The 25,843-nt window shown below is 40.5% G+C and overlaps 1 protein-coding gene across 1 annotated transcript in view; it reads left to right on the top strand.

The window, feature by feature from the left end:
- The first annotated feature begins 407 nt into the window (after positions 1-407).
- The window catches only part of LOC132829014 (E3 SUMO-protein ligase PIAS4-like), a 92,733-nt gene continuing 67,297 nt past the window's right edge, over positions 408-25,843 (top strand). Inside the window, exons 1-2 of the mRNA XM_060846279.1 lie at positions 408-541; positions 13,435-13,959. Coding sequence (XP_060702262.1) covers positions 13,447-13,959 — 513 coding nt within the window. The 5' untranslated portion in view covers positions 408-541; positions 13,435-13,446. The remainder of the gene's footprint in view (positions 542-13,434; positions 13,960-25,843) is intronic.

Genomic DNA, 25,843 nt, shown 5'->3' with positions numbered 1-25,843 from the left:
CTCATTTGTTCCCTGGCCACCTAATCTCTCTACATGGCTTGAAGGGCTTATGCCCGAAACGTCGAATTTCCTATTCCTTGGATGCTGCCTGACCTGCTGTGCTTTAACCAGCAACACATTTTCAGCTTGCTGTTTATTGTGCATAACATTAATACGCGATGTATTTGCACTTTCTACCTAATCTCCAATTCTTGCCTTGCCTGCTCTGCTAACAGTTCCAAGCAAGTGGCATACTGGCTCTGCCCGTCATTCCATTCTTGCACCAATATTAATTCACAGCAGGAACTTTTTTTCCTGTTTACCACATTTGCTTTAATGGGGGAAAAGATCGCGGCATGGCGAAGACACAGTGAAAATCCTCAACCTCTATGTCAACAGCTGCCTGACACGTTGTAATTGCAGGCCTCCAGACAGTGGCGGCGCCATCGGGCTAGGCCCAGTTACTGGGAGTTGTTGTTGGCCTCCTCGGCTGCGAAAGGGCTTCCAACCTTTTCCCTGGACACAGCACCGGCCTGGAAACCTGCACGGGGGGAAAAAAACCGTAAGAAACTATTTATATTATAAATCCATTTCTTTCTTGTTCGTCCACAAACTTCCTAAAGATCAAAGCGACCCCGCCCAGAAATAAGATCCTACCCCGGAGCAGTGATTCCTGTTGCTACCGCTAAGATCGAGTGCGGCCATTCGCTGCTCCGACCAATGCATTCTGCAGCCCGTCCCAGTGCAGAGATCAAGCCGTTCTGCAGGTTATCAGCCACCTTCCTGGAATAGGGCCCACCCCAGCAACTCCGCTTCCGCCAACCGGCTCTTCGGTTTCCAGAGAACTAAAAAGGTCACCCGCCCGACCCATTGCCAGCAGCGACTAAACAAAAGATCACCCGGCCGATTGGCCGCCTTCAAAAAAAAGCACTTCCTAAGCACCCCTCCCTTGATGTTTATTATACCTTCCTCTGCACATTTTTTCTATGTTCTCTTTCTTTAGGGTTTGAAGAACGATATTCATTTGCGCCTACATCAGCTGTTAGTGTCTGATGCTGGCAATTGTTTTGGTGTCTGATCAGTGCAATCCAGTTCCGCAACTGAGACTTTAAAGGGCAGGTTGCAATTATATTCCGACCGACCAGCTCAACTTGTAAGGCTGCACAACTGAAAACTATTGTACAATTAAAATACCTTAACTGACTTAATAGCTACGTTAATGAAAAAAATGTTGGAAAGACCAAGTAGCAGCATCTGGGGAAAGACTATGTTGAGTGGGTCAGGTTCATGATCGTTCAATACATAGAATTCAAGCAGTTATTTCGTTTAAATATAAAATTCATAGATTTTTTTCAGCAGTGGCTTTAGATATTTTTGAAGGAAGAGCTGAAGTTTTAGAATACGTATTTCATATCTTGAGGATATCCTAAAGAATTTTTCAGCCAATTAATTACTTTTGAAATGCAGTCACCGTTACTTCTTCCCTCTACTGCACACTGAGGGCCTTTCGTGTACTGCCAACAATGCATTATTCCATCACGAAATTGTCAGCATTATCACAAAGATAACAATCGCCTCGAAGTCAGAAGGTCATGTGTTTGACCTACAATTCGTACACAACTAGGCTGCTTACAACATTGAGTGAATGCTGCACTGTCAAAGTACTACTGATCGTTCAGATTGTGAAAAATTCGATTTAAAAAATCTCAGCATTATTTGAATAAACTCACGGAAATGTTCCCTTTGTCGTTGCTAATATACTTTAATCAACCTCAACATAAACAAATGAACTGATTATCCATTTCAATGCTATTTTCTCAGACTTTTTAAAAAAATTGCTTGGTTTAACTACAAAAATAAGACAACTGTTAAAATGTAATAATTACGATAGAATAATTATAGAAAAATATGTTTTGAGGTTGGTTCTAAAGGGAAATTTGATTTTTGACATGATTGATGCATTTTCCTACCCTCCAGGCACCCTTTTTACATGCAGGATCACATTTCCATTACCTTTTCTGCATTCAGGATATAGTCCACCTAATGTAAAGATTGGCAGGTTGCATAGCAAAGTCCCACCAAGAACAAGCAGGTGAATGGTAGTTAATTTCCGACAAAGTTGAGGAAGTAATCTTTGTTGATCAGAGCATCAAGAGAATTGCCTTTGCTTCTTCCAATTAGTCAATCATTATCTCAATTTTATGTCTGAATTGAAGGTAGCACCTCTGACAATGTAGTACTGCACTGAAATGTTATTTTACCTCTGGTAGTATATTCACTTAAGAGTTTCTGCAGCAAGATGCATTTTTACATGCATGTTGTAATGTGGAGCTTTTGATAGTGAAGGGAAAGACTTCAGTGTTCCTGCTCACATGGCTGACCTGGAATTTCTCCTGCTCTTACTGCCTTGGGTGGATATGTAAATTAATATTCAATTCATTTTACCATGACATATCTTCCATGATTGTTAAGTCCTGGGAAGGAATGTAAATCCAAAGCTTCTCATTCAGTGGCAGTGACATGACTCTCAGGATCACAGACTTCTCAATTTAACTACATAAAAAGTCATCCAACTAATTTGATTGTGTGAAACAGACATTTAATGAAGTAAAAAATCAAATTAAATGACAGTGCCAAATAATTCAGTGGAAAAGGCTAAAATGAGATATACTTAAATTCCATTGGGTGATACCACAGGTTAAATGGAACAGATTCTGAACAAATCTAGCAGCTCAAAACTGGCATCTATGAGGTGCAGCAGGCCATCATCAGTGTGTACCACTACAATCTGTAATCGTATGGTTTGACAATACCCATCACTATTATTACCATCAAGCCAAGGGACCAACCTTGGTGCATTGAGCACTGTTGTAATACAGGGGGGTGCAGGAAAGAGGTGAAAACATCTATGCTGTTAGTGAGCCCACAAATTCAACTTTAACCCATAACTGCCACCTCTCTTCTTCATCTACCATGAGAAGCCTTCCAGCTGGACTGCTCAATGACTAGCTATTTATTGGCCTGTTTTTTAATTACAAAAATATACTTTATTCATAAAAATTATGTAAATGCACAAGTCCTAAAACAGTTCTATAAATCTGTTTTCTAATCTACCCATTCAAAGATGTTATTACACACCTCTGAACAGGTAGGACTTGAACCTGGGTCTCCAGGATCAGGAGGTGGGATGCTACCACTGTGCCACAAGAGCCTCCAAAACAGTTCTCTCCAATATTTGCAGAGAGAGAAAAAAATATAAATGACACATTGTAATTTGACATTCCTCAGAGCTTCCCTGCAGTGCAAAAACAAAGGCATTTTCTACTCATGCAGGAAACAATTTACATGCACTTTGAGGCAATGGAGGGTCTGAGAATTGAATGGATCCCTGTTATACTTTGACAGAAATACCTTAGACAATGGTCTTTCCCCAGTGCACTTTGGTGGCAGCTGCCCCAAGCTTAAATGCATCACTCAGCATGAAGTCCTGGACCTGGACTGTGCCAGTCTGCAATATTTGGTTGAGAGCAACTCTACAATGGAAGACCAACAAGTATCAGTAAGACCAAAGAGTATTTCTTACCAAGCTGATGGTCTTGCAAGCACAATTGATGTTTGCCATCGTGTGCATCCCAGGAAACAGCCTGTAGGGCATGAAATTCTGCATCATGGAGCTGCTTGGGATGAATTTCAACAAAAGTCACTGCATTGCTTTCCAGATGTTCTTTGTAAAGGCTCATTCCAGAAGGAGATATGTGCTAGTCTCTTTTACTCCCACAGCCACTTTGAGGGCAGTGTGCAATAGCAGAGATTGTCCAGGCATACTAGCCTTTGCGTGTGCTCCTCACTTCTGCAACAGCTCTTCTGGATTCTTAAGTCATGGCCCCCCCAAACATGTGGAACCTCATCCTCAGTAGGACAACAAGTTATTAAGTATGGACCATCTAGGAATAAACCATGCATGTATACAAAATACATTCTAAGCCAGAATGTCTGTTGACAGTAACTGACAGTACTGACAAAAACTGAAGTTGCCGGAATAGCTCAGCAGGTCTGACAGCTTCTGTGAAGAGAAATCAGACTTAATGTTTTGGATCCGGTGACCATTCCTCAGAACTGACATTTGTGGGTCTACTTTACTGCTGAGATGACCATTTTGGGGGCTATATTTATGTTGGCTTGGCAGTTAACTATCAAGCATCATCAAACTGCTGCATTATCCATGGCAATATCTCTATCAGAATATATATGCTAATGAATCAGCACTTTCCTCTCCACATAGTAATCATATTGTTTTCCTTTTATAATTGTGAGCCCAAGACAAAGACTTTCACAAAATTTATTTTTTTAGTTGTAAATTTTCTTTTCAAAATAATTTACATAGATTGGGGGTTTGTAAGAAGGAGGGTCCAAGAGAGGTGGGAGGGAGAAAGATTAGCTTTCTAACAACCCTGCAATGTAAACAGCAACCACCACAACATATCTCGATTCTCCGCTCCCCTACCTCCATCTCTCTGTCACAGCAACTTTCAAGCCTCAAAATGGGGTCACCATAATGCAAAATGGTTTGGGAAGCACTGTCTTAAACCATCTAACTAGACATAGGGTAGGAGTGTAATAGAGTAGTTTCAATAACACTCAAAACCTGATACCCCACCTGGCTAAAAGCAGGCTGCCTGGTTGATAGCTCATTCACCACCTTAAACATTTACTCCAATCACATACTTAACTTTAGGAAAGTAAAAAATGAAAACAGAAGCAGTCCATACAGCCCATCAAGCCCGTGCTGGCATTCAGCATAACCACGGCTGGTCCTTCATGTCTTACTTTTGCTTTGTCTCCGTACCTCTTGACACCTTTTGCCTCTAGAAAGCTATCAATTTCTTTCTTAAATATATTCAGTAACAAAGTCTCCAATAGCTTTCTGTGGTAGAGAATGACCTCTTGTTTTTGAACTTCTAGTCCATGGAAAACATCATCCCTTCATCTAGACTTTACAGCCCTGTCAGAATTTTGTATTTTACAATGAGATCGCCTTTCATTCTTCTAAACTCTAGTGAAAACATGCCCAATTGACCTAATGTTTCCTAATAGAACAACCCTGCTATCCAAGGAATCACTCAAGTGGAGCTTCAAGATCTACCTCCATGGAATCTTTAGAGTAAAATTTCCTTCGTCCGGTACTTGAAACCTTCTTGTAATGAAGGCCATCAAACCATTTGTCTTCCCAAATGCTCCTGCACACTTGCTGTAACTCTCCGGTTCTTTTGTACATCAACATTTCCTCAGTCAATCACCATTTAAATAATACTGTGCTGTTCTGACTTTCTTCCTAAAGCGAACATCTTCACACTTATGCACATTATACGACACCTGCCACTCACGAAAACTGTTTAAATTGCCTTGATGGCTGTTTGAATATTCTTCACCACTCAATCCTACATAGTTTCATGCTGTCTGCAAACTTGGAACTATTACTTTTGATTCCCTTTTCCAAATTGTTGATATATACTTTAGATAGCTGCGATCCAAGCACTTCTGTACCCTTCTTGACACACTCATCCACTCTGAAGAACTCTCATCTATTCCTAATCTTAGTTTCCCGCCAGGTAATGAAATCTCAATCCATGCCAGTATATTACCATCAATACTATGTACGTTTATTTGGCACATTAACTTTTTATGTCGGACTTCATCAAAAGGTTACTGAAAATCTAAATGCACTACATTGACTGATTTTCCTTCACCTATTCTACCAGCACAATCCTCAAAAAACAAACACTTTGGTAGGTTTGTCAACAAAATTTCCCTTTTATAAATTCATGTTGACATTGAGTAGAGAGAAAGAGTGTAGCTTTTTATTTGTCATTTTCTACCATATACCACTGATCCAGTTAAAAAAAAACGAGACAGTGTTCTTTCAGGACTGAGGGTATAACATGGACAGCACAAACTACACAATCGTATAAGGCATAAAGTGCATAAGTATAAAACACACAAGTTATAGTGTAATTGAAGAATGATAAATAATAGACATGTTTCTAGCAGCAATTCAAAGTTGTGCAAAGAATTTCAGATGGGAAAGAGTCAGATCATACTGTGTTAAGAAGCCTGATAGCTTGGGGGGGAAGAAACTGTTGTACAGTCTGGCTGCGAGAGACCAAATGCTCCAGTATCTTCACGGAGAAGAGTTTGATTCAGGGTGTGGGGTCTTCCACAATGCTGTTAGCCTTTTGGATCAGAGCAATCCTGTAATCCTGTTAGTATTTTTCGAAGTGTCCTATTATCAAATGCTTCATAATACTTCAGCTAACCAGTAAGTAATGTACGGTTTTCCTGCTCCTTTTTTTAAGAACATTTGCCACACTCTATTTTGCTATATTCTTCTCAGGTCAACATAATTTTGAAAGGTGACAACTAAAAGAACCATTATTTTCATGGTCAACTCCTTCAGTACCCTGTGATGTAGATCAGAACCCAGGGATTCTCAGCTACTAGTCCCATTAACTGCTCTAGCACTTTTGTTTTACCAATACCAATATCCTTCAGTTCCTTGTTCCTAGGAGATGTTTGTTTCCCTGGTATTTCTGAAACTGTATTTGTGTCTTCTTGCATGAATTAAAATTTATTTATTTATTAAATTAATTGCTTCGCCATTTCTTTGTATATGATCACTTTTCTGATTTTAATCTGATAGGGACCTATATTTGTTTTTAATAATCTTTTCCTTTTTAGAAACTTATGCAAACTCTTACAGTTGGCTTTTATTTTCCTTGCAAATTTACTCTCACGAGGGTTTGGTTAAGAAAAAGAAGGAAGCATGTCAGGTATAGACAGGATAAATCAAGTGAATCCTGAGAAAAGTATAAAGGTAGTAGGAGTGTACATAAAGAGGGAAATCAGGAGTGCAAAAAGGGGACATGAGATAGTTTTGGCAAATAGAATTAAGGAGAATCCAAAGGGTTTTATAAATACATTAAGGACAAAAGGCTAACTGGGGAGAGAGTAGGGCCCCTCAAAGATTAGCAAGACAGCCTTTGTGTGGAGCCACAGAAAATGGGGAAGATACTAAACGAGTATTTACTGTGGAAGATATAGAATGTAGGGAAATGGATGGTGACATCTTGAAAAGTGTCCATATTACAGAGGAGGAAGTGCTGGATGTCTTGAAACGCATAAAAGTGGATAAATCCCTAGGACCTGATCAGGTGTACCCTTGACCTCTGATGGAAGCTTCGGAAGTGATTGCTGGGCCTCTTACTGAAATATTTGTATCATCGTTAATCACAGGTGAAGTGCTGGAAGACTGGAGGTTGGCTAACGTGGTGCCACTGTTTAAGAAAGATGGTAAGGATGAGCCAGGGAACTATAGACCAGTGAGCCTGACGTCAGTGGTGGGCAAGTTGTTGGAGGGAATCCTGAGGGACAGGATGTACATGTATTTGGAAAGGTAAGGACTGATTAGGAATAGTCAACATGGCTTTGTGCGTGGGAAATCATTTCTCACTAATTTGAGTTTTTTGAAGAAGTAACAAAGAGGATTGATGAGAGCAGAACAGTAGATGTGATCTATATGGACCTCAGTAAGGCATTTGACAAGCTTCCCTGTGGGAGGCTGGTTAGCAAGGTTAGATCTCACGGAGTACAGGGAGAACTAGCTGTACGGATACAGAACTGGCTTAAAGGTAGAAGACAGAGGGATGTGGTGGACGGTTGTTTTTCAGACTGGAGGCCTGTGACCATTAGAGTGCCACGAGAATCAGTGGTGGGTCCACTACTTTTCGTCTTTTATATAAATGATTTGGATGTGAGCACAAGAGGTATACTTAGTAAGATTTGCAGATAGCACCAAAATTGAAAGTGGACAGCGAAGAAGGTTACCTCAAATTACAATGGGATCTTGATCAGATGGGCCAATGGGCTAAGAAGTGGCAGATGGAGTTTAATTCTGATAAATGCGAGGTGCTGCATTTTGGGAAAGCAAATCTTAGCAGGACTTATACACTTAATGGTAAAGTCCTAGGGAGTGTTGCTGAACAAAGACCTTGGAGTGCAGGTTCATATCTCCTTGAAAGTGGAGTCGCAGGTAGATAGGATAGTGAAGGTGGTGTTTGGTATGCTTTCCTTTATTGGTCAGAGTATTGAGTACAGGAGTTGGGAGGTCATGTTGCGGCTGTACAGGACATTGGTTAGGCCACTGTTGGAATATTGTGTGCAATTCTGGTCTCCTTCCTATCGGAGAGATGTTGTGAAACTTGGAAGGGTTCAGAAAAGATTTACAAGGATATTGCCAAGGTTGGAGGATTTGAGCTATAGGGAGAGGCTGAACAGGCTGGGGCTGTTTTCCATGGAGTGTCAGAGGCTGAGGGGTGACCTTATAGAGGTTTACAAAATCATGAGGGGCATGGATAGGATAAGTAGACAAAATCTTTTCCCTGGGGTAAGGGAGTCCAGAACTAGACAGCATAGTTTGGGGTGAGAGGGGAAAGATATAAAAGAGACCGAAGGGCCAATCTTTTCCACACAGAGGGTGGTACATGTATGGAATGAGCTGCCAGAGGAAATGGTGGAGGCTAGTAGAATTGCAACATTTAAAAGGCATTTAGAACATAGAAAAATACGGCGCAGTACAGGCCCTTTGGCCCTCGATGTTGCGCCGATCCAAGCCCACCTAACCTACACTAGCCCATTTTCCTCCATATGCCTATCCAATGCCCATTTAAATGCCCATAAAGAGGGAGAGTCCACCACTGCTACTGGCAGGGCATTCCATGAACTCACGACTCGCTGAGTAAAGAATCTACCTCTAACATCAGTCCTATACCTATCACCCCTTAATTTAAAGCTATGCCCCCTCGTAATAGCTGACTCCATACGTGGAAGAAGATTCTCATGGTCAACCCTATCTAAACCCCTAATCATCTTGTACACTTCTATCAAGTCACCCCTAAACCTTTTCTCCAATGAAAACAGCCCCAAGTGCCTCAGCCTTTCCTCATACGATCTTCCTACCATACCAGGCAACATCCTGGTAAACCTCCTCTGCACCCGTTCCAGTGCCTCCACATCCTTCCTATAGTATGGCGACCAAAACCACACACAATACTCCAGATGCGGCCGCACCAGAGTCTTATACAACTGCAACATGACCTCAGGACTCCAGAACTCAATTCCTATACCAATAAAAGCCAGTACGCCATATGCCTTCTTCACAGCACTATTTACCTGGGTGGCAACTTTCAGAGATCGGTGTACATGGACACCAAGATCCCTCTGCTCATCCACACTACCAAGTATCCGACCACTAGCCCAGTTCTTGTTGTTACTCATTTAGATGGGTATATGAATAGGAAGGGTTTGGAGGGAAATGGACTGGGTGCTGGCAGGTGGGACTAGATTGGTTTGGGATATCTGGTCAGCATGGACAAGTTGGACCGAAGGGTCTGTTTCCATGCTGTACGTCTCTATGACTCTATGTTTCTCCTCTAATCAATCTCTTGGTCCTCCTCTCCTGAAGTCTGAACTGCTCCCAATCCTCAGGCTTGCTATTATTTCTAATAATTTTACTCAATTCCTCTTTGGATTGAATACTATCCTTAATTTTTTTGAGAGGAGAAAGTGAGGACTGCAGATGCTAGAGATCAGAGCTGAAAATGTGCTGCTGGAAAGGCGCAGCACGTCAGGCAGCATCCAGGGAGCAGGAGATTTTTTTGAGAGCCATGATTTGGGCGCTTCTTGAAGGATTTCTCACAGCAAGGTTATTAACTCCTCCTTGTTACAATGTGCACTGCAGCAATTTGCCACTTTTTTTTGGCACTGCCTCTTAAACCCAAGACTGCCACCCCCAAGAACAAGGGCAGCAGAGCCATTGGAACACCATCTGCAAATTCCCAACCAATGTCTTTTTCCCCAATGCATTCACAGGATGTAGACATTGCTGGCTAACAAATTTGCTACTTATACTTACTGCCTATCCCTCCTTGCCCAGAGTCATCCACATTGCTATGAATCTGGAGTTACATGGTGATCAATCAAGGTAAGGAAGGCAGACGTCCCTCCCTAAAAGAAATTAGTGATTTTTATTTCTTTTATGACAATCAACATGGTCACCATTAAACCAGTTCTCTGTTTCAGATTTTATTGAATTCAGATTTCACCATCTGTCATGGTGTGCTTCAAACCAATGTTGCCATAGCACTGGCTCTGGATTGTTAATCCAGTGACATTACTATTAGTCCACCTCCCCTAAAGTCACACATCATCCTAACTTGGAGATGCATTATCCTTCCTTTCTCATTGTGAGCTCAAAATCCGAGAACTCACTTCCTATCAGCACAGAGAAAGTTCTTTCACAACATAAACTGCCATCTTAAACTATTTTAATGTACCACCACTGTCGCAAGGACAACCAAGCATGGGTGATAAACTCTGTCCTAACCAGTGACACCAGATCCCAGGAACAGTAACAAAAACTAACAGGCGAGGAGAGTTCATTAACTGCTCCAAATGGTTTCTCATCCAATTATTTTAGATTCATTTTGGATATCTGGTCAGCATGGACAAGATGAACCAAAGGGTCTGTTTCCATGCTACATGTCTCTATGACTTATTTATAACACCTGGCAAAAGAAAAGGAGGAGGAGTTGTAACAGAATCCACAAAGCAGGTGTGCTATAAATGTTAGCATACTTCTTTGTAAATTAGTCTTGTTTAGTGAGATTATTCGAAAGCAATGCATCTGAATGAATGAATGATATGATTAGATACCTCACCTAATTTTGCATGCACATTTGTGATTGAGATTTATTCAGCCAGTAAGTAGCCTCTGCATAAAGCAAGCTGTTTGATTTGCTTAATGATCAAAGTTTCAAATAAGGCATGAATTCCAGCTGAATCTCAACAATAAAAGGAGAATTTAGAATGTGAGAAACCATTCTTAAGAGAAATTTCACATGAACAATTAATGGAATAAGTGTTGAATTACTCTCACTATAAAGAGGTTAAGCAGAAATGAGTAGCAGACACTTTACAATATAATATCTTTGTATTAAAAGTGCAACCCATCAAGCCATTTGACTGAGTTTGCAAGGGATGTTTATCCTGATCTCACATCTATCTTGTTCCACTATCTTTATCCTATCTTTCAATCTCTAACCTTTTTTTTAATGTTAACATGGTCTCTGCTTTAATTACTAGCTCATTAATACAATTCCCTGTCTCAAACTTGTGTACAAATGTTCTGTCCAACATTTCTTGCATTTAATTTCTGGCACTCGTGACTCTTAATGTTACATTCTGCATTTTGTAGATGGAACGTGAAGACAGGACACAAATTTCAATCAACAGCGCACAGAGAAAAAATTCTCAAATCACTTAACAGCCAATTAAATGTTTCTGAAATGTAGTTATCATCACAAAGTACAAACTAATATTGGGGTATGGGAGGGCATTCAGGTCATCTAAACATAATATAGAACACAGATTTAACAGTGAGGGAAAATGCACCTTAAATAGATGGAACACAAAGTATGATGAGAAAAGGTAACAGAAGCCATTCCAAGGGAAATATGAGTGTTAGTAAAAGAAGGTGGGGAGGCAAATGACCATGAAAAAGAGGATAAAAATGGAAACACAAGGAAGAGGTACAACAAAAAGAATATAGTAAAGCAATGTCTTTGAGCTGGAATAAACAGAATGAAATAAAAATAATAAAAAGCAGGGATTGAGTGTGGCTAGAGGGTGCTAGTAATAACAGGGAGTGGAGGGAAAAGTTACATCTCGGGTAAATGTGAGAAATTGATGAAAAAAAAAGTCTTAGTACAAGATCTTACTCCCACATTTGAACTGGTCAAGCTATATTTTCTTCTTTCCTTCAAACTCAGCATGAACTACCTGAATACTGTGGCTACAGTATGTATTGTCTAAAATATGCACTGCAGCAACTGACTAAGGGTTCATCAACAACACCTCCCAAAACTCTTAACCTTGGCCTAGAATAAGAGTAGCATATCCATGGGACCACCATCATCTCAGTTTCCTCCTAGTCCCACACCATCATCACTTGGACATCACTGCTTGTTAAAATCTTAGAACTCCTTATCTAAATACTGTATTTTGGGAATAACGTTGCCACCCAAATGGAGCAATTAAAGAATAAACCATAGTTTCCTGATCAGTAACTAATGATGGGTAACAAATGCTATTCTAAGTAGTGATGCCAACATTTCCAAGAATGAATTAAAAAACCATCAAGTGATTCCTTTGTCTTCTGTGGATGAAATGAATTTGCAAAATGAAGCTCAAGCTACAAAGCAACAGGCAATTTACTAAATGATCAGTAATTCCATGCAAAGAGCTATATTTTGTGCAGTAGATATGTATTCAAGAACAGCATTTTATCATATTTAATTAATTTAATATAAAAGTGACCTAAGGCATTCAATAGCAGTAAAACAAAACTGTTAGGACTGAAGGGAAAATTTAGGATAATTAATGACTTGTAACAATTAAATTACATTTCTTTTTATGTTGTAATAGATAAATGCATTTACATTACAAACAATGATATTGTCCATAATTACATAGTTAGCTTTTCTTTGTGTATGTTTGTCCCTCAGATGACATATTTGCAGTAACTGAATTCTAACAGTACTCAATTTGCATTGAAAGAATCTGCGAGACAAAACTGAACATAGTATCTCTGCAACCAACACGTCAACTTTATTTTATGGGAAGTATGGCCGAATTAATATAGATTAACATTTGGCTGCTTGGGACAAAAGTGTATCATGTGACTAGCCAATATTTCTACATGAACTGAGGCTACTAATCCATCCTTGGTGGAATACAAAATTATTAATGTACTACAGGTAATAACAGGTCAAGCAGCATCCAAAGAGCAGGAGAATCGACGTTTCGGGCATGAGCCCAAAACGTCGATTCTCCTGCTCCTTGGATGCTGCCTGACCTGCTGCGCTTTTCCAGCAACACATTTTCAGCTCTGATCTCCAGTATCTGCAGTCCTCACTTTCTCCTACAGGTAATAACACCCTCATTAGTCCTTTAAATTTTGCCAAAGAATTGTTATCTTGTCTCAAAATTTGCTTTCTTACTTCCATTGAAGTGGAGGCCAAAGCATTACCTTTACGACTTACATTGTTCTTACTACATTCCTAGTTTTCTTTCTAATTTGTTGTCCTTTACTCTCATGAAGGATAGTCTTGTACTAGATCATATCCAAGTGGTCATAATGTTAGGTTACTCATTCCCTTGCTTTAATGCATGCCTTTCCCTAAAATGTCAACATTTGTTTGTGCTACTGTATTTAATTTTGAGTTTTTCAATATGCTTAATTGTCATTATTTTCCCTTGGAATTTGAGTTTCAGCTTAGTGGGTGTCCTATGTGATAGTTACTAATTTCTCTTCATACTCCTAATCTTTTTTCTACCAAACAGTTCTTTTCCAGAATGGATGCACCAATGTCTTCTGATCATGAAGTCCACTCTGGGCCAGAAGAACATGTTGAAGTTGAAGTGTCTGTTTTCCAGATAGAGAGGGAGGAGCCTGAAGATGCAATCATACGAATTAGATTGGGTAATCGATTACGGCAGCGAAGGCGACGGCAACGTCTTCGTGCTGCTAGAGCTGGGGCTGAGAGGGCAGAGCGACTACAAGTAGCATGTCCAGTACAGACAGTTGGGAGTGAAACTGAGCAAACAGAAAATCATGCAGAGGTTTCACAGTTAAGCCAAGAAGAGCAACAGGAAAATCTTCCTAATGGTCAAACTGCAGAATCTTCTGCGAATGAGGATTCTGATGAACAACTTGCAAGAAATAGAGAAGCTGCTAAATTAAATGAGTTTGAGCGAATCCTAAGACGTAGAGAGACTATAAGATTGAGCCAGCAAAGACGAAGAGAGCGTCTTCGTAACATGAGTCGAAGTCTTGAGGAATCTCCTGATCCACTTGCAAGGTGTCGAGTGAGTGAATCATTGTATGAACATCAATATGAAAATCTTAAAACTTTAAAAGGTCTTCATTATTTTGTGTACTGCAGTGGGAGATCGAGATGTATGGATAAAATCTGTAATACAATTAGAATCCAGTGTGCACAACATCAGGCTAGTTTTGACTTTGGTCAATAAGTTCAACCAGAAAATATTAATTCAGCCATGCAGTATACATCTCTCTCAATTTTCAAAACCAGGAGTAATTATGAGCCACTGTTTGACATTATCATTCAAAATTAGCCCCTTAATTTTCTAATCAGGTTTTATGATGCACTTTATGTCAACCTTTTCTCATCATAAATTAATCAGTCAGCATTTATTATAGAGTTGCCTTGCAATCTCTTCATTCAAACAGCATAATCTGGTTGTGCAGGACACCAATCAGATTTCAGTTCTTTCAAAATGCTTTCTCAAATATTTTTGTCAATTTATACCATCTGAAATAAGAGTTCAAAAATATTAAAAACTCAGTTATGCATTTAATTATAACATGATTAAATTTATTCATTGATTTGGCTGTTCAATGTGTGTTCTAATGACCTCATTAAAGTTTTTATTCAAACACCCAATCTATCCCAAAAAGCTTAACACTTGAAACTTAAAGACCATAAAATTCAGTTATCCAAATTTTTGGGTACAGGGGCTTTAATTGGTGGCTTATTTGGATTTTGAAAACAAGCTAGGTTCCTTTATCCACCTCATTTGCATGATTATAGTGTAACTGCAAGTGGCTCCCGAGCAGCCCCATACTCATTTTTGTGTATTGCACTCTTGCATGCTTTAGGGTCAGCTAGCATTATACATGCTCCTAGAAACCTATCCTTTTAAAAAAGGTACAGCCTACCCAAAAGGGAAGCTGTAACAAGCTGCACTACAACTGTTTTTGAGTATTCAGTGACAAACTGGTATGCCAAGAAAAGAGGAGAGCTTCCACCACACCTGATACACTTAGCTGAATTTCCCAATATTTTATTTTGTCCAGTGGAACTATGTTTGGACATGAACTTGATTGTAGCAGGACTGCTGATTCAATCTTCTAGAAGACATTAATTAGGAAGACATCTCTGGAATTGTCGGCCAATTAAGGATGAGAAGGTTGAAGAGGTGGGAAGAATGTGCACTGAATATACAATCATTGGGCATGATGTCAAAGCTGGTCAGAGGCCATTGCTATGTCTACAGTGAGAGTGCTGCTGAGGTGAATGGAACAGCAGAGGGAGGACAAAACAGAGGTGCAATTAAGTCCGAACGAATCAATAGCCACATCTTCACTGAGGCATTAGGAAGTATTCAGACAATTGATAGCCTCTGCCTGAAAAAGGCCTCAGACTCTGATTTGCACCACCAACACTCAAACTGTGGTCACCTCTACAGGCTGCAGCAAAGTATCCACACAAATGGATGAAAAACACATGGGCCTGGAATCTCAGCATCAGCTTCAAGCCCCAGCAGATGTGCAGCCATCTTCTAATATGGAGTTTCTATCCACAGGTACCCTCACAATGCAGCGAAATGGCTTCCCTGCATTTTCGCTGCATCATGAGGGTACCTGTGGATAGAAACTCCATATTAGAAGATGGCTGCACATCTGCTGGGGCTTGAAGCTGATGCTGAGATTCCAGGCCCATGTGTTTTTCACTCAGAATGCATTGAATTTTTGTGCCACATTGACTACCTGTGGTGCATTCGCCACCTCCAGTGAGTGAAAGTGCAGCTGCCACAGCATGTGTTAAAGACAACATAGATGCAACTGGTAAAATTATACTGTCTCTGGAAAATTGTAGATTACTAATGATTTCCCACCACTGTCAACTGGTTTCTGATGGCAAAGGAGGTTACACACAGCAGGTAAAACAAGCAGAAGAACAGCATGAATCTATTGCCTCAGCATCCTCAGGACTGTGGGTACCAGTGTTGTATTGCCAGTAGTACTAGGTATTACCAAGGTCATTGTGGATGACAGTATGATAGAGCATTGTCTTAGTCCTCGCCCTGAAAGATGCCACAAAATGAAAGCTGCAGATGGAGTAACTGTAGGCCTTTTCCTTTCTTCCCAAACCTCTTACTTTACTTTGCTTCCACCCTTCACCCAAGCTTTTGTGTTTTCATAATGTCAGTGACTGCCAAACTGTCAACCTCTGCAGCCTCAGGTGGTAAGATGTGAGAGTTCACAGGAAGAAGCACAATCACTTAATTTAACAATTGAGGTCACCAACTCAGATACTAGCATTAGAATATTAAAGGCAAGCTTTGAGCCTGGATAGCATGTGGTGAGTCATGGGCATAAGTGGGTTGCAGTCAGACTGTAAGGGAATGATCACCTTGTATATAAACAGATAACACATCAGTTTTTCTTCTGGAGATTTAGTTAAATAACTTGTTGGAGCAGATTAAGGCAAACACTAATGTACAAAAACATAGAGTTGGTTGGTATATTGATAGAGTTGCCAGATAAACCACAGTCTTTGGCTAGAACTACAAAAGCATTCTGACTTCATTGTGGCCAAGAGTATTGCACAAAGTCTAGACTCGCTGTTTCTACAGTGGAAGTGGTGGGCACTCCATATTAATACTGCCTATTAGAGCCAGGATAAGAGCATGTGTTGGTCACTATCAATTTCCATTTTACTGAGGAAACCTCTCAATGAATTAGTGTTGCAGTGGGAATTCAAAGGCCATGAGATCCATGTGGATCTGTGTTTAATAGGACATCTAAGCCTTCACAGTAGTCCAGCAATTTGTGCTGGAGTAGATTACAAGAATTGCTGAGGTGCTCCCCTATGAGAGAGATAATGGCATTGTGAAGCACAAACCTGCTGCCCTTTTTGAGGATAACGGTATTAGTACTTCCATCAGTGCTTCTCTCCAGATGACCCTGCTATTACTTCTTGGCAGTCTACCAAGACTGCTGCTGCCATTCTAATATGTCTAAAGCAAGGGTGCAGACTCATTTGCAGTGTCCATTGGGTAGATCCTCCTAATTCCAAGGTTGTGGAGGAGACAACCTGCTATCACAATCATGGAGATCCTCTGAGTTACGTGCTGCAGATTATCTCCTTTTCTGTCGTCCATGTGCAGAGGGTTAACCCTTGTTTTCTAGCATCAGTGCTGTCTGTTTTGGAAGCCTGATGATTTTAGAACTGCTGACTGTCAACAACACCAAATTGTATTTTAAATGTAACAAAAGCTCAAGGAATTTCAGAGGCTTTATTTAAAAATACGGAGCTGCATAAGGGGATATTAGCTCAGATGACTAAAAGCTTAGTCAAAGGGTTAAGTTTTAAAGAGTGATATAAAGAAGAAAATTGGTCGAGAAGTGAGAAGGGACTTTGAGGTTAGGATCTAGGCAGCTGAATGCACAGTCATCAATACTGGAGGAATTGAAATCAAAGTGCCCAACAGGCCAGAATTAAAGTATACATCACAGAGAGCTGTAAGACTGGGAGAGATGAGAGAGAGTTGGGAAGGGGCCAGGCCAATGAGAATGCGAATTGATCACAGGGAAGATGGGTAATTGGCAACTGGTATAAATTAGGACACAGGCAGCAACATTTTGGATGACGTTGATAGAAGGGGGAGGCTGGCCAAGAGTGCATTAAAATTGTCAAGTCTGGAAGTAACAAAAGCACAGAAGCAGGATTCTACAAAAGTGTACTGAAGCAGCAATAGAGATATGCAGAGTTATGGAAGTAGAAATAGATGGTCAGTGGTTGAAAGTTCATCCCAGAATTAAGTGACACCAAGGTTGTGAACAATCTAGTTGCACCTCAGACAGTTACTAGGGCGAAGGATGGAATTGGTCAGAAGGGAGCAAAATTTGCAGTGGGTCCAAAGATTTAATTGGAGAAAAGTTCTGCTCACATAGTCTTTAATGTCAGATAAGCAGCTTTACAAGTTAGAGATGGTGCCAGAAGTAATGGTATGGTAATGGTATTGAGGGAGAACGGTGTGTTGTTAGCATATGTATGGAAATTAATGTGTTTTTGGAAGATGTTACTGAGGGGCAGCATGTCGCTAAGAAATAAGGAAGGGTACAAGGATAAAGGCTTGGGGATACTAGATGTTACCATGGGAGTAAGAAAAGAAGCCTTTGAAGGTGATTCTATGACTACTATTGCATAGATAAGAGTGGAACCATAGAAATGCAGTCCCAACAGACTGGAAAACAATGAAGGTATTGGAGGGGGATTCTACCTGTCTGCTTGGGTTTCCTCCAGGTGCTCTGGTTTCCTCGTACAGTCCAAAGGTGTGCAGGTTAGGTGAAGTGGCCAAGCTAGAATGCCCATTGTGTTCAGGGATGTATAGGTGAGGTGCATTTGTCAGGGGCAAATGTAGAGTAATAAGGTAGGAGAATAAGTCTGGGTAGGTTACTCTTCAGAGGGTCAGTGTGGACTTATGGGCCGAAAGGCCCGTTTCCACACTGTAGGGATTCTATGTAATCAGTTGTATCAAAGACTTCAGACAGGTCAGGAAGGAAAGGGGGGATAGCTTCCTTTTATTACAGTCATGTAGGATGCCATTTGTGACTCCGATAAGAACCATTTGATATTGTGGGAGGGATGGTTTGAAGGGATTCTAGATTAGAGTGGTGCTAGAAAAGCACAGCAGTTCAGGCAGCATCTGAGGAGCAGAAAAATCGATGTTTCGGGCAAAAGCCCTTCATCAGGAATAGAGGCAGAGTGCCTGCAGGGCGGAGAGATAAATGAGAGGAGGGTGGGGGTGGGGAGAAAGTAGCATAGAGTACAATAGGTGAATGGGGGTGGGGATGGAGGCAATAGGTCAGGGAGGAGGGTGGAGTGGATCAGTGGAAAGGAAGATGAGCAGGTTGGGCAAGTCATGGGGACAGTGCTGAGCTGGAAATTTGGAACTGGGGTGAGGTGAGGGAAGGGGAAATGAGGAAACTGGTGAAGTCCACATTGATGCCCTGTGGTTGAAGTGTTCCGAGGTGGAAGATGAGGCATTAGAACATAGAACATAGAAGGATACAGCGCAGTACAGGCCCTTCGGCCCTCGATGTTGCGCCGACCGAATCCTACCTAACCTATACTAGCCCAATAACTTCCAAATGCCTATCCAATGCCCGCTTAAATGACCAAGAAGGAGAGTTCACCACTGATACGGGCAGGGCATTCCATGAACTCACAACCCGCTGTGTGAAGAATCTACCCCTAACATCTGTCCTATACCTACCACCCCTTAATTTAAAGCTATGTCCCCTAGTAACACCTGACTCCATTAGCGGCATTCTTCCTCCAGGCGCCGGGTGGTGAGGGAGCAGCGGTGAAGGAGGCCCAGGACCTCCATGTCCTCGGTTGAATGGGAGGGGGAGTTGAAATGTTGGGCCACAGGGGGGTGTGGTTGGTTGGTGTGGGTGTCCCAGAGATGTTCTGTGCTCTGCTAGGAGCCGTCCAGTCTCCCAAATGTCGAGGAGACCACATCAGGAGCAACAGATACAATAAATGATATTGGTGGATGTGCAGGTAAAACATCCACCAATATCATTTATTGTATCCGTTGCTCCCGATGCCGTCTCCTCTACATTGGGGACACTGGACACCTCCTAGCAGAGCACTTTAGGGAACATCTCTGGGACACTACAGAGATATATAGAGTTCATAAAGGAATATTTAGGAGGACAGAAGAAAATTAAATTGCAAAGTCGACCAATTGCGCTGGTTAAATCATATCCCAATTAGCTTCATTAGACAATCTTTAACAGGTAGTACATTTCTTGTAAACATTTCCATTGTAAAATGATGTGACAGTTACACAGCAGTGGATAGCATAATAAATGCATATACAATTTCGATTAGACATGGTGCAAGTTTGTTAAAATAAGGATTGAATGTGTCACTTTAAAATGGAAGCTGAACTATCTTTGTGTGCTTATGTCCAAACAGTTCTTGTCCTCTATTCCTATTTCACTTGAACACTTTTGTTTTAATTCTCCACTTACAAAGCTATGGGAGACACCTAGAGGGAGAAATTGTTCATAGTGCTGTTGGAAGCATGTTATGCAGAGACTATTCCCCAGAAGCAGACAGCATCACAGATTACTTGAAAGAGAAGACATGATGAAGTAAATGTCATATTCTGTGCACTACATGTAATCACACTCATTGAGATCCTTGATGGATAACATGAAAGGGCTCCTTAAGTTACCTGCATAGCCTTTGCAGCTTCATTACTAATGGTGATTTCCAAGCAATGACAATCCAGGAAACTACCTGCCCTGAGAAATTTGACAAAGAGTGCATAGCACAATTCAAAACTGTGCTCTGAAGATATTCCTCCTCACAACTCCCCTCCTGCGTGCTTAAAATAAAATGCATGTTCCATTTTGTGACTACACTGCACATTCAGAGGTGATCCATTATATTCTAGATAACTCACATAAACAAAACACCCATTATGGAAAGGACACTAAAACCATGGAGTAAGAGGGATGATGTCATAGTTGGAAACTATAGTAATAGGGAGACAATTGGGATATTCAAACCAATTCCACTGAAGCAAAGAATGTTAAAAGGAATTTTCACTGTTTTAAAAATACATATAATAGATGTTGATAGAATGAATAGCAAAAGATTTATTTTGGCTGGGAGCCATCAATTTAAAATTGTTGCCAAATGAGGGCATACGTTAGAAGCAGTATTTCTGAGTGAAAGATTGTTGATGCATACAATGCTTAGCCACAAAATATAGTTGATAAACAGCCCACTGCATCTTTCAGGGGAAGGTTGGAGATTTTGTTGAAACTCTTAGGGCAGAGGAAAAGACTGGGCATTAAGAGACAACATGTATTTAGTTTTGGACTGCTCCAGCAAAAACCATAAAAATGGGAAAGAAAAGATTTCCATTTATACAGAACCTTCCACGGCCTCATGATATCACAAAGTGCAATGCAACTGAAGATTTTTTTTCAACAGAATTGTTGTAGGAAACCATCCAATTTTACAAGCAAGATCCCACCACAATAATGTTTAACAATGATCAGCAAATTTTAGTGATATTTGTACACTACATGGGTTTTGCTCATGCTGGGTATCGGTTCCTTCATTCTGGTGAGTTGTTGTTGGAAAGTGGCTGTTGGTTTGTGTGCTGTTAATGAGTCCGAGTGGTCGCAGTAGTCTGGCTGTCAGTTTGGAAATGCTCTTGATGTATGGTAGTGTGGCTAGTCCTTTGGGTTGCGACAACGGAACGAGGACATGCCGCATGAGCAAAACCAATTTAATGTACAAAATCCCATGCAAGGACTGCACAAAACACTACATAGGACAAACAGGAAGACAGCTAATGATCCGCATCCATGAACACCAACTAGCCACAAAATGACACGACCAGCTATCCTTAGTAGCCACACACGCAGATGACAAGCAACATGAATTTGACTGGGACAACACTACTATTATAGGATAGGCCAAACAGAAAACAGCCAGGGAATTCCTAGAGGCATGGCACTCATTCACAGATTCAATCAATAAGCACATCAACTTTGACCCAATATAACAACCACTGCAACGGACAGCCGGAACGGACAACCGGAAGCAGCAGATTCAAACCACTACAAATGGCGGAGGAAAGATCACAGAAGCGCTTCATAGGAGACTCCCAAGCACTGAGGATGTCACCTAGACAGGGGACAAAATGTTTGCAACACAAATTCCCAGCTCGACGAACAGAACCACAACAACGAGCACCCGAGCTATAAATCTTCTCACAAATTTTGAAGGGAGAATATATCAAGTTAGGCAAGAATTTAAAAAGGAGGTCTTAGAGAGTAGTAATATCTGGATTACTCCCGGTGCTATGAGCTAGTGAAGGTAGGAATAGGAGGATTGAGCAGATGAATGCGTGGCTAAGGAACTGGTGCAGGGGAGAAGGGTTCACATTTTTGGATCATTGGAATCTCTTCTGGGGTACAAGGAGGACAGATTGCACCTGAATTGGAAGGGGGCTAATACACTGGCACAGGGATTTGCTAGAGCTGCAGGAGAGGATTTAAACTAGTAAGGTGGGTGGGACCCAGGGAAATAGTGAGGAGAGGGATCAATTGGGACTGGTACAGTGTAGAAAAGGAGCAGGCAGGAACGAAGCAGAGAATAAGATAGAATTAATAAAACTAAACTGTATTTACTTCAATGCAATAGGCCGAACAGGGAAGGCAGATGAATTCTGGGCAGGGTTAGGAACATGGGACCAGATTGTGATAGTAATTACAGGGATGGACAGGACTGACGGCTTAATGTTCCAGAATACAAATTCTATAGGAAGGATAGAAACCGGAGCAAGAGAGGAGGGGAGTGGTGTTTTTGATAAGGGATAGCATTACAGCTTTACTTAGGGATGATATTCCTCGGAATACATCGAGGGAAATTATTTGGGTGGAGCTGAGAAATAAGAAAGGGATGATCACTTTATTGGGACTGTATTATAGACTCCCTAATAGTCAGCGGGAAATTAAGGAACAAATTTGTTAGGGTGTTTTAATTATCACTTAGAATAATAAGTGGCAATGGGAGAGGATTTTATCTTTCCAAACATAGGCTAGGGCTGCCATGGTTTTAAGGGTTCAGATGGAGAGGAACTTGTTAATAGTGTACAAGAAGTGAATGTACCTTCTAGTTTCTGTTCTTTGATATGAAAATCCCAGAACTTCTTTTAAATTACATTCTCAAGATTGTTCAGCTTTTCTAACAGCAGGTGTGAAGTCTGTCTGTGTCCCAATGTTTAGTCAGACTGACAAGCCCTCTGCATGGTTTTACGTGGATTCATGCAGTTGTTGAGCAAAATAAAATGCAATTCTGCAAAAACAAATTCAACCAATAAACTTGTGTGTGCACACGTGTAGGAGCGACAGTGAGTGTGTGCACGTGGGTGTGGGTGTGAGTGTACATGATAGAGAGAGAGTGTGTGTGTGTGAAGAAAATTTTGGTCACCTGTAGTGTTACATGAACCCAAGGTCCTGGTTGAGGCCATTCCAGTGAGTACTGAACTTTTTTTATCAGCTTCTGCTCAGTCACTCTATATTGCTGCTTGTCCTGAAGTCTGCCTTGGAGGATGGTCACCCGAAGGTCTGAGGCTAAATGTCCTGTACAGCTGAACTGTTCCCTGACTGGGGAACATATCTCATTATAATTAACCCCACTGCATAATACACAGGCCCTCTCTCATACACACAGACACCTCACACGCACCCTCTCACAGACACATACCCCATCACACTCACACTTACTTAACCTAGCTTACTTAGACACACACACTTATGTTTATGGGGTGAACTTGTTTTTGCAGAACTGCATTTATTTTGCTCAAAAACTTCATGAATCCATGTAAAACTCTAAAAATATGCAGAGGGATTGTCAGTCTAACTAAACATTGGGACACAGACAGACTTCACACCTATTGTTAGAAAAGCTGACCTATCTTGAGAATTTAAAACAAGTTCTGGGATTTACATATCAAAGAATAGAAATCAGCATATCCAATTTTACAAGATGAAAGATCTAATATAAAATTGTTTCATATATCACATCAGTGACACTGGACTCTTTTGTCTATAAATTCTGTGATCATGATCTTATCCTCCCCAATCACCTGATGAAGGAGTGGCGCTCAGAAAGCTAGCATTTCCAAATAAACCTGTTGGACTATAACCTGGTGTGTGATTTTTAATGTTGTCCACCCCAGAGTCTCCAAGTCATGGTTTTAAATTAGTGATGGAAAAGGATAAATTGAAGGAAGGCTAATTTTGACAGGATTAGGGAAGAATTTTGGGGGCAGATGATTACAGGTAAAGGGATGGCTGGAAAATGGGAAGCCTTCAAATATGAGATAACAAGAATCCAGAGACAGTATATTCTTGTTAGAAAAGAAAAGGCTAATAGGTGAAGAGAATGCTGGATGACTCGAAAAATTGAGGCTTTGATTAAGAAGGAAGCACATGTCAGGTATAGACAACAAAGATCGAGTGACTCCTTAGAAGAATTTAAAGGCAGCAGGTGTATCTTTAAGAGGGAAATCAAGAGGGCACAAAGGGGACATGAGATAACTTTTGTAAACAGGGTTAAGGAGAATCAGAAGAGATTTTATAAGCTCATTAAGGACAAAAGGGTAACTAAGTTGAGAATAGAGCCCTTCAAAAATCAGCCTTTGTGTGAAGCCGCAGGAGATACTAAACAAATATTTTGCATCAGTGTTTACAGTAGAGAAAGACATGGAAGATATAGAATGTGGGGAAATAGATGGTGATATCTTGAAATATGTTCATATTACAGAGGTGGTGGTGCTGGATGTCTTGAAATGCAGAAAAGTGGACAAATCCCCAGGATCTGATCACATGTACCCTAGAACTCTGTGGGAAGCCAGGGAAGTGATTGCTGGGCCTCTTGCTGAGATATTTGTATCAGCCCATTGGCCCATCTGGTCCAGATCCTGTTGTAATCTGAGGTAACCCTCTTTGCTGTCCACTGCACCTCCAATTTTGGTATCATCTGCAAACTTACTAACTGTACCTCTTAAGCTCGCATGCTTTAGTGAACACAATTTTTTTTTAAAAAGATGATGAATGATGATTAGACTTTTAATTCCATGTTTTATTAAATTCAAGTGCCATTCTGCTGTGAAGGGATTTAACCCCAGGTCCCCAAAACATTACCTAGGTCTCTGTATTCCACTATAACCTTTCAAGTTGTTTCTGCTTATTCGGAATGGATTGGTTTCAAAGGTCATTAAGACATTCTTAAATAGAAGTTTCCAAGCAAATTTACTTTGTTTTGGTTTGTTAATGCCTTTTAAAATTATGAATTGATATTTTACATGAATCATAAATGGCATATGACAACAAAACATTGTCAATATTTACAAGTTTTCAAAATACAGTAATATCATGACAAGGTACAGTTAATAAGTACACAAAGTGCATACAATAATGAAGATTTTTAAGATTATTAGTTTGTGTGGTGTCACTTTACAATCCTACCAACAATGGGGTTATGCTAATCTACAACATGGTTGCACTTGTGGATGAAGCACAATGTGTAGAATTCAAAATTGGTTAAAGCCGAAGTTCTATCATCTGCAATGACATCTTATATTTATTTAATACTTCATGTATATAATACTCTATAGAACTTCACAGGAACATTATAAAGCATGACAGCTTGATAAAAGAATCCTGGGTCAGATGAAAATGGTAGGTTTTAAGGGATATCTCAAGGAGGAAAGTGAGATACAAAGGCAGAGACAACATTGGTGGAGTGATTAAAATTGGGACGCTCATGGGGCCAGAATTAGATGCACACAGATATCTTGGAGGTTGTGTGCATTTACACAGATAACAGAGAGCAAGGCCATGAAGAGATTTGAAAAGAAGAATGAGAATATTCAAACTAAAATGTGTTTGGCTGCTAACGTAGATCACTGAGCACAGTTGACAGGGAATTGGTCCAAGTTCAGGCACAGGCAGTATAGCTTTGAACGATAAAATTCACAGATGGCAAAAATGTAGAAGAACACCAAGAATGTGATTAATAATAAAAATGAAAGCTAACAAAAACAATATGGATATTAGCTCAGCATCTAATATAACATCAAAGTTGTGAGATGTGTGCTTTAGTCTAAGTTGCTGTTTAGAGAGATGGAATCATTAGCTAAGGAATGTAGTTTGGACCTCATACCAAAACCAATGACTTCGGTAGATAAGAAAGTTTAACCTATAGCAAAATTGGCTAAAGATCATTAGAAGCTGCTTGTGTCAGATTTTAAGGCTGGGGATTTCCTAAAAAAAATTGTGATGGAGACATTAAGAATTCTAATTAATTATTGATACTGAAGTAGGTTCTGTCACAGAAAA

This window comes from Hemiscyllium ocellatum, chromosome 28 (assembly GCF_020745735.1).
Source record: "Hemiscyllium ocellatum isolate sHemOce1 chromosome 28, sHemOce1.pat.X.cur, whole genome shotgun sequence".
NCBI classification, from domain to species: domain Eukaryota; kingdom Metazoa; phylum Chordata; class Chondrichthyes; order Orectolobiformes; family Hemiscylliidae; genus Hemiscyllium; species Hemiscyllium ocellatum.
This window is presented reverse-complemented; position numbering and strand designations above follow the sequence as displayed.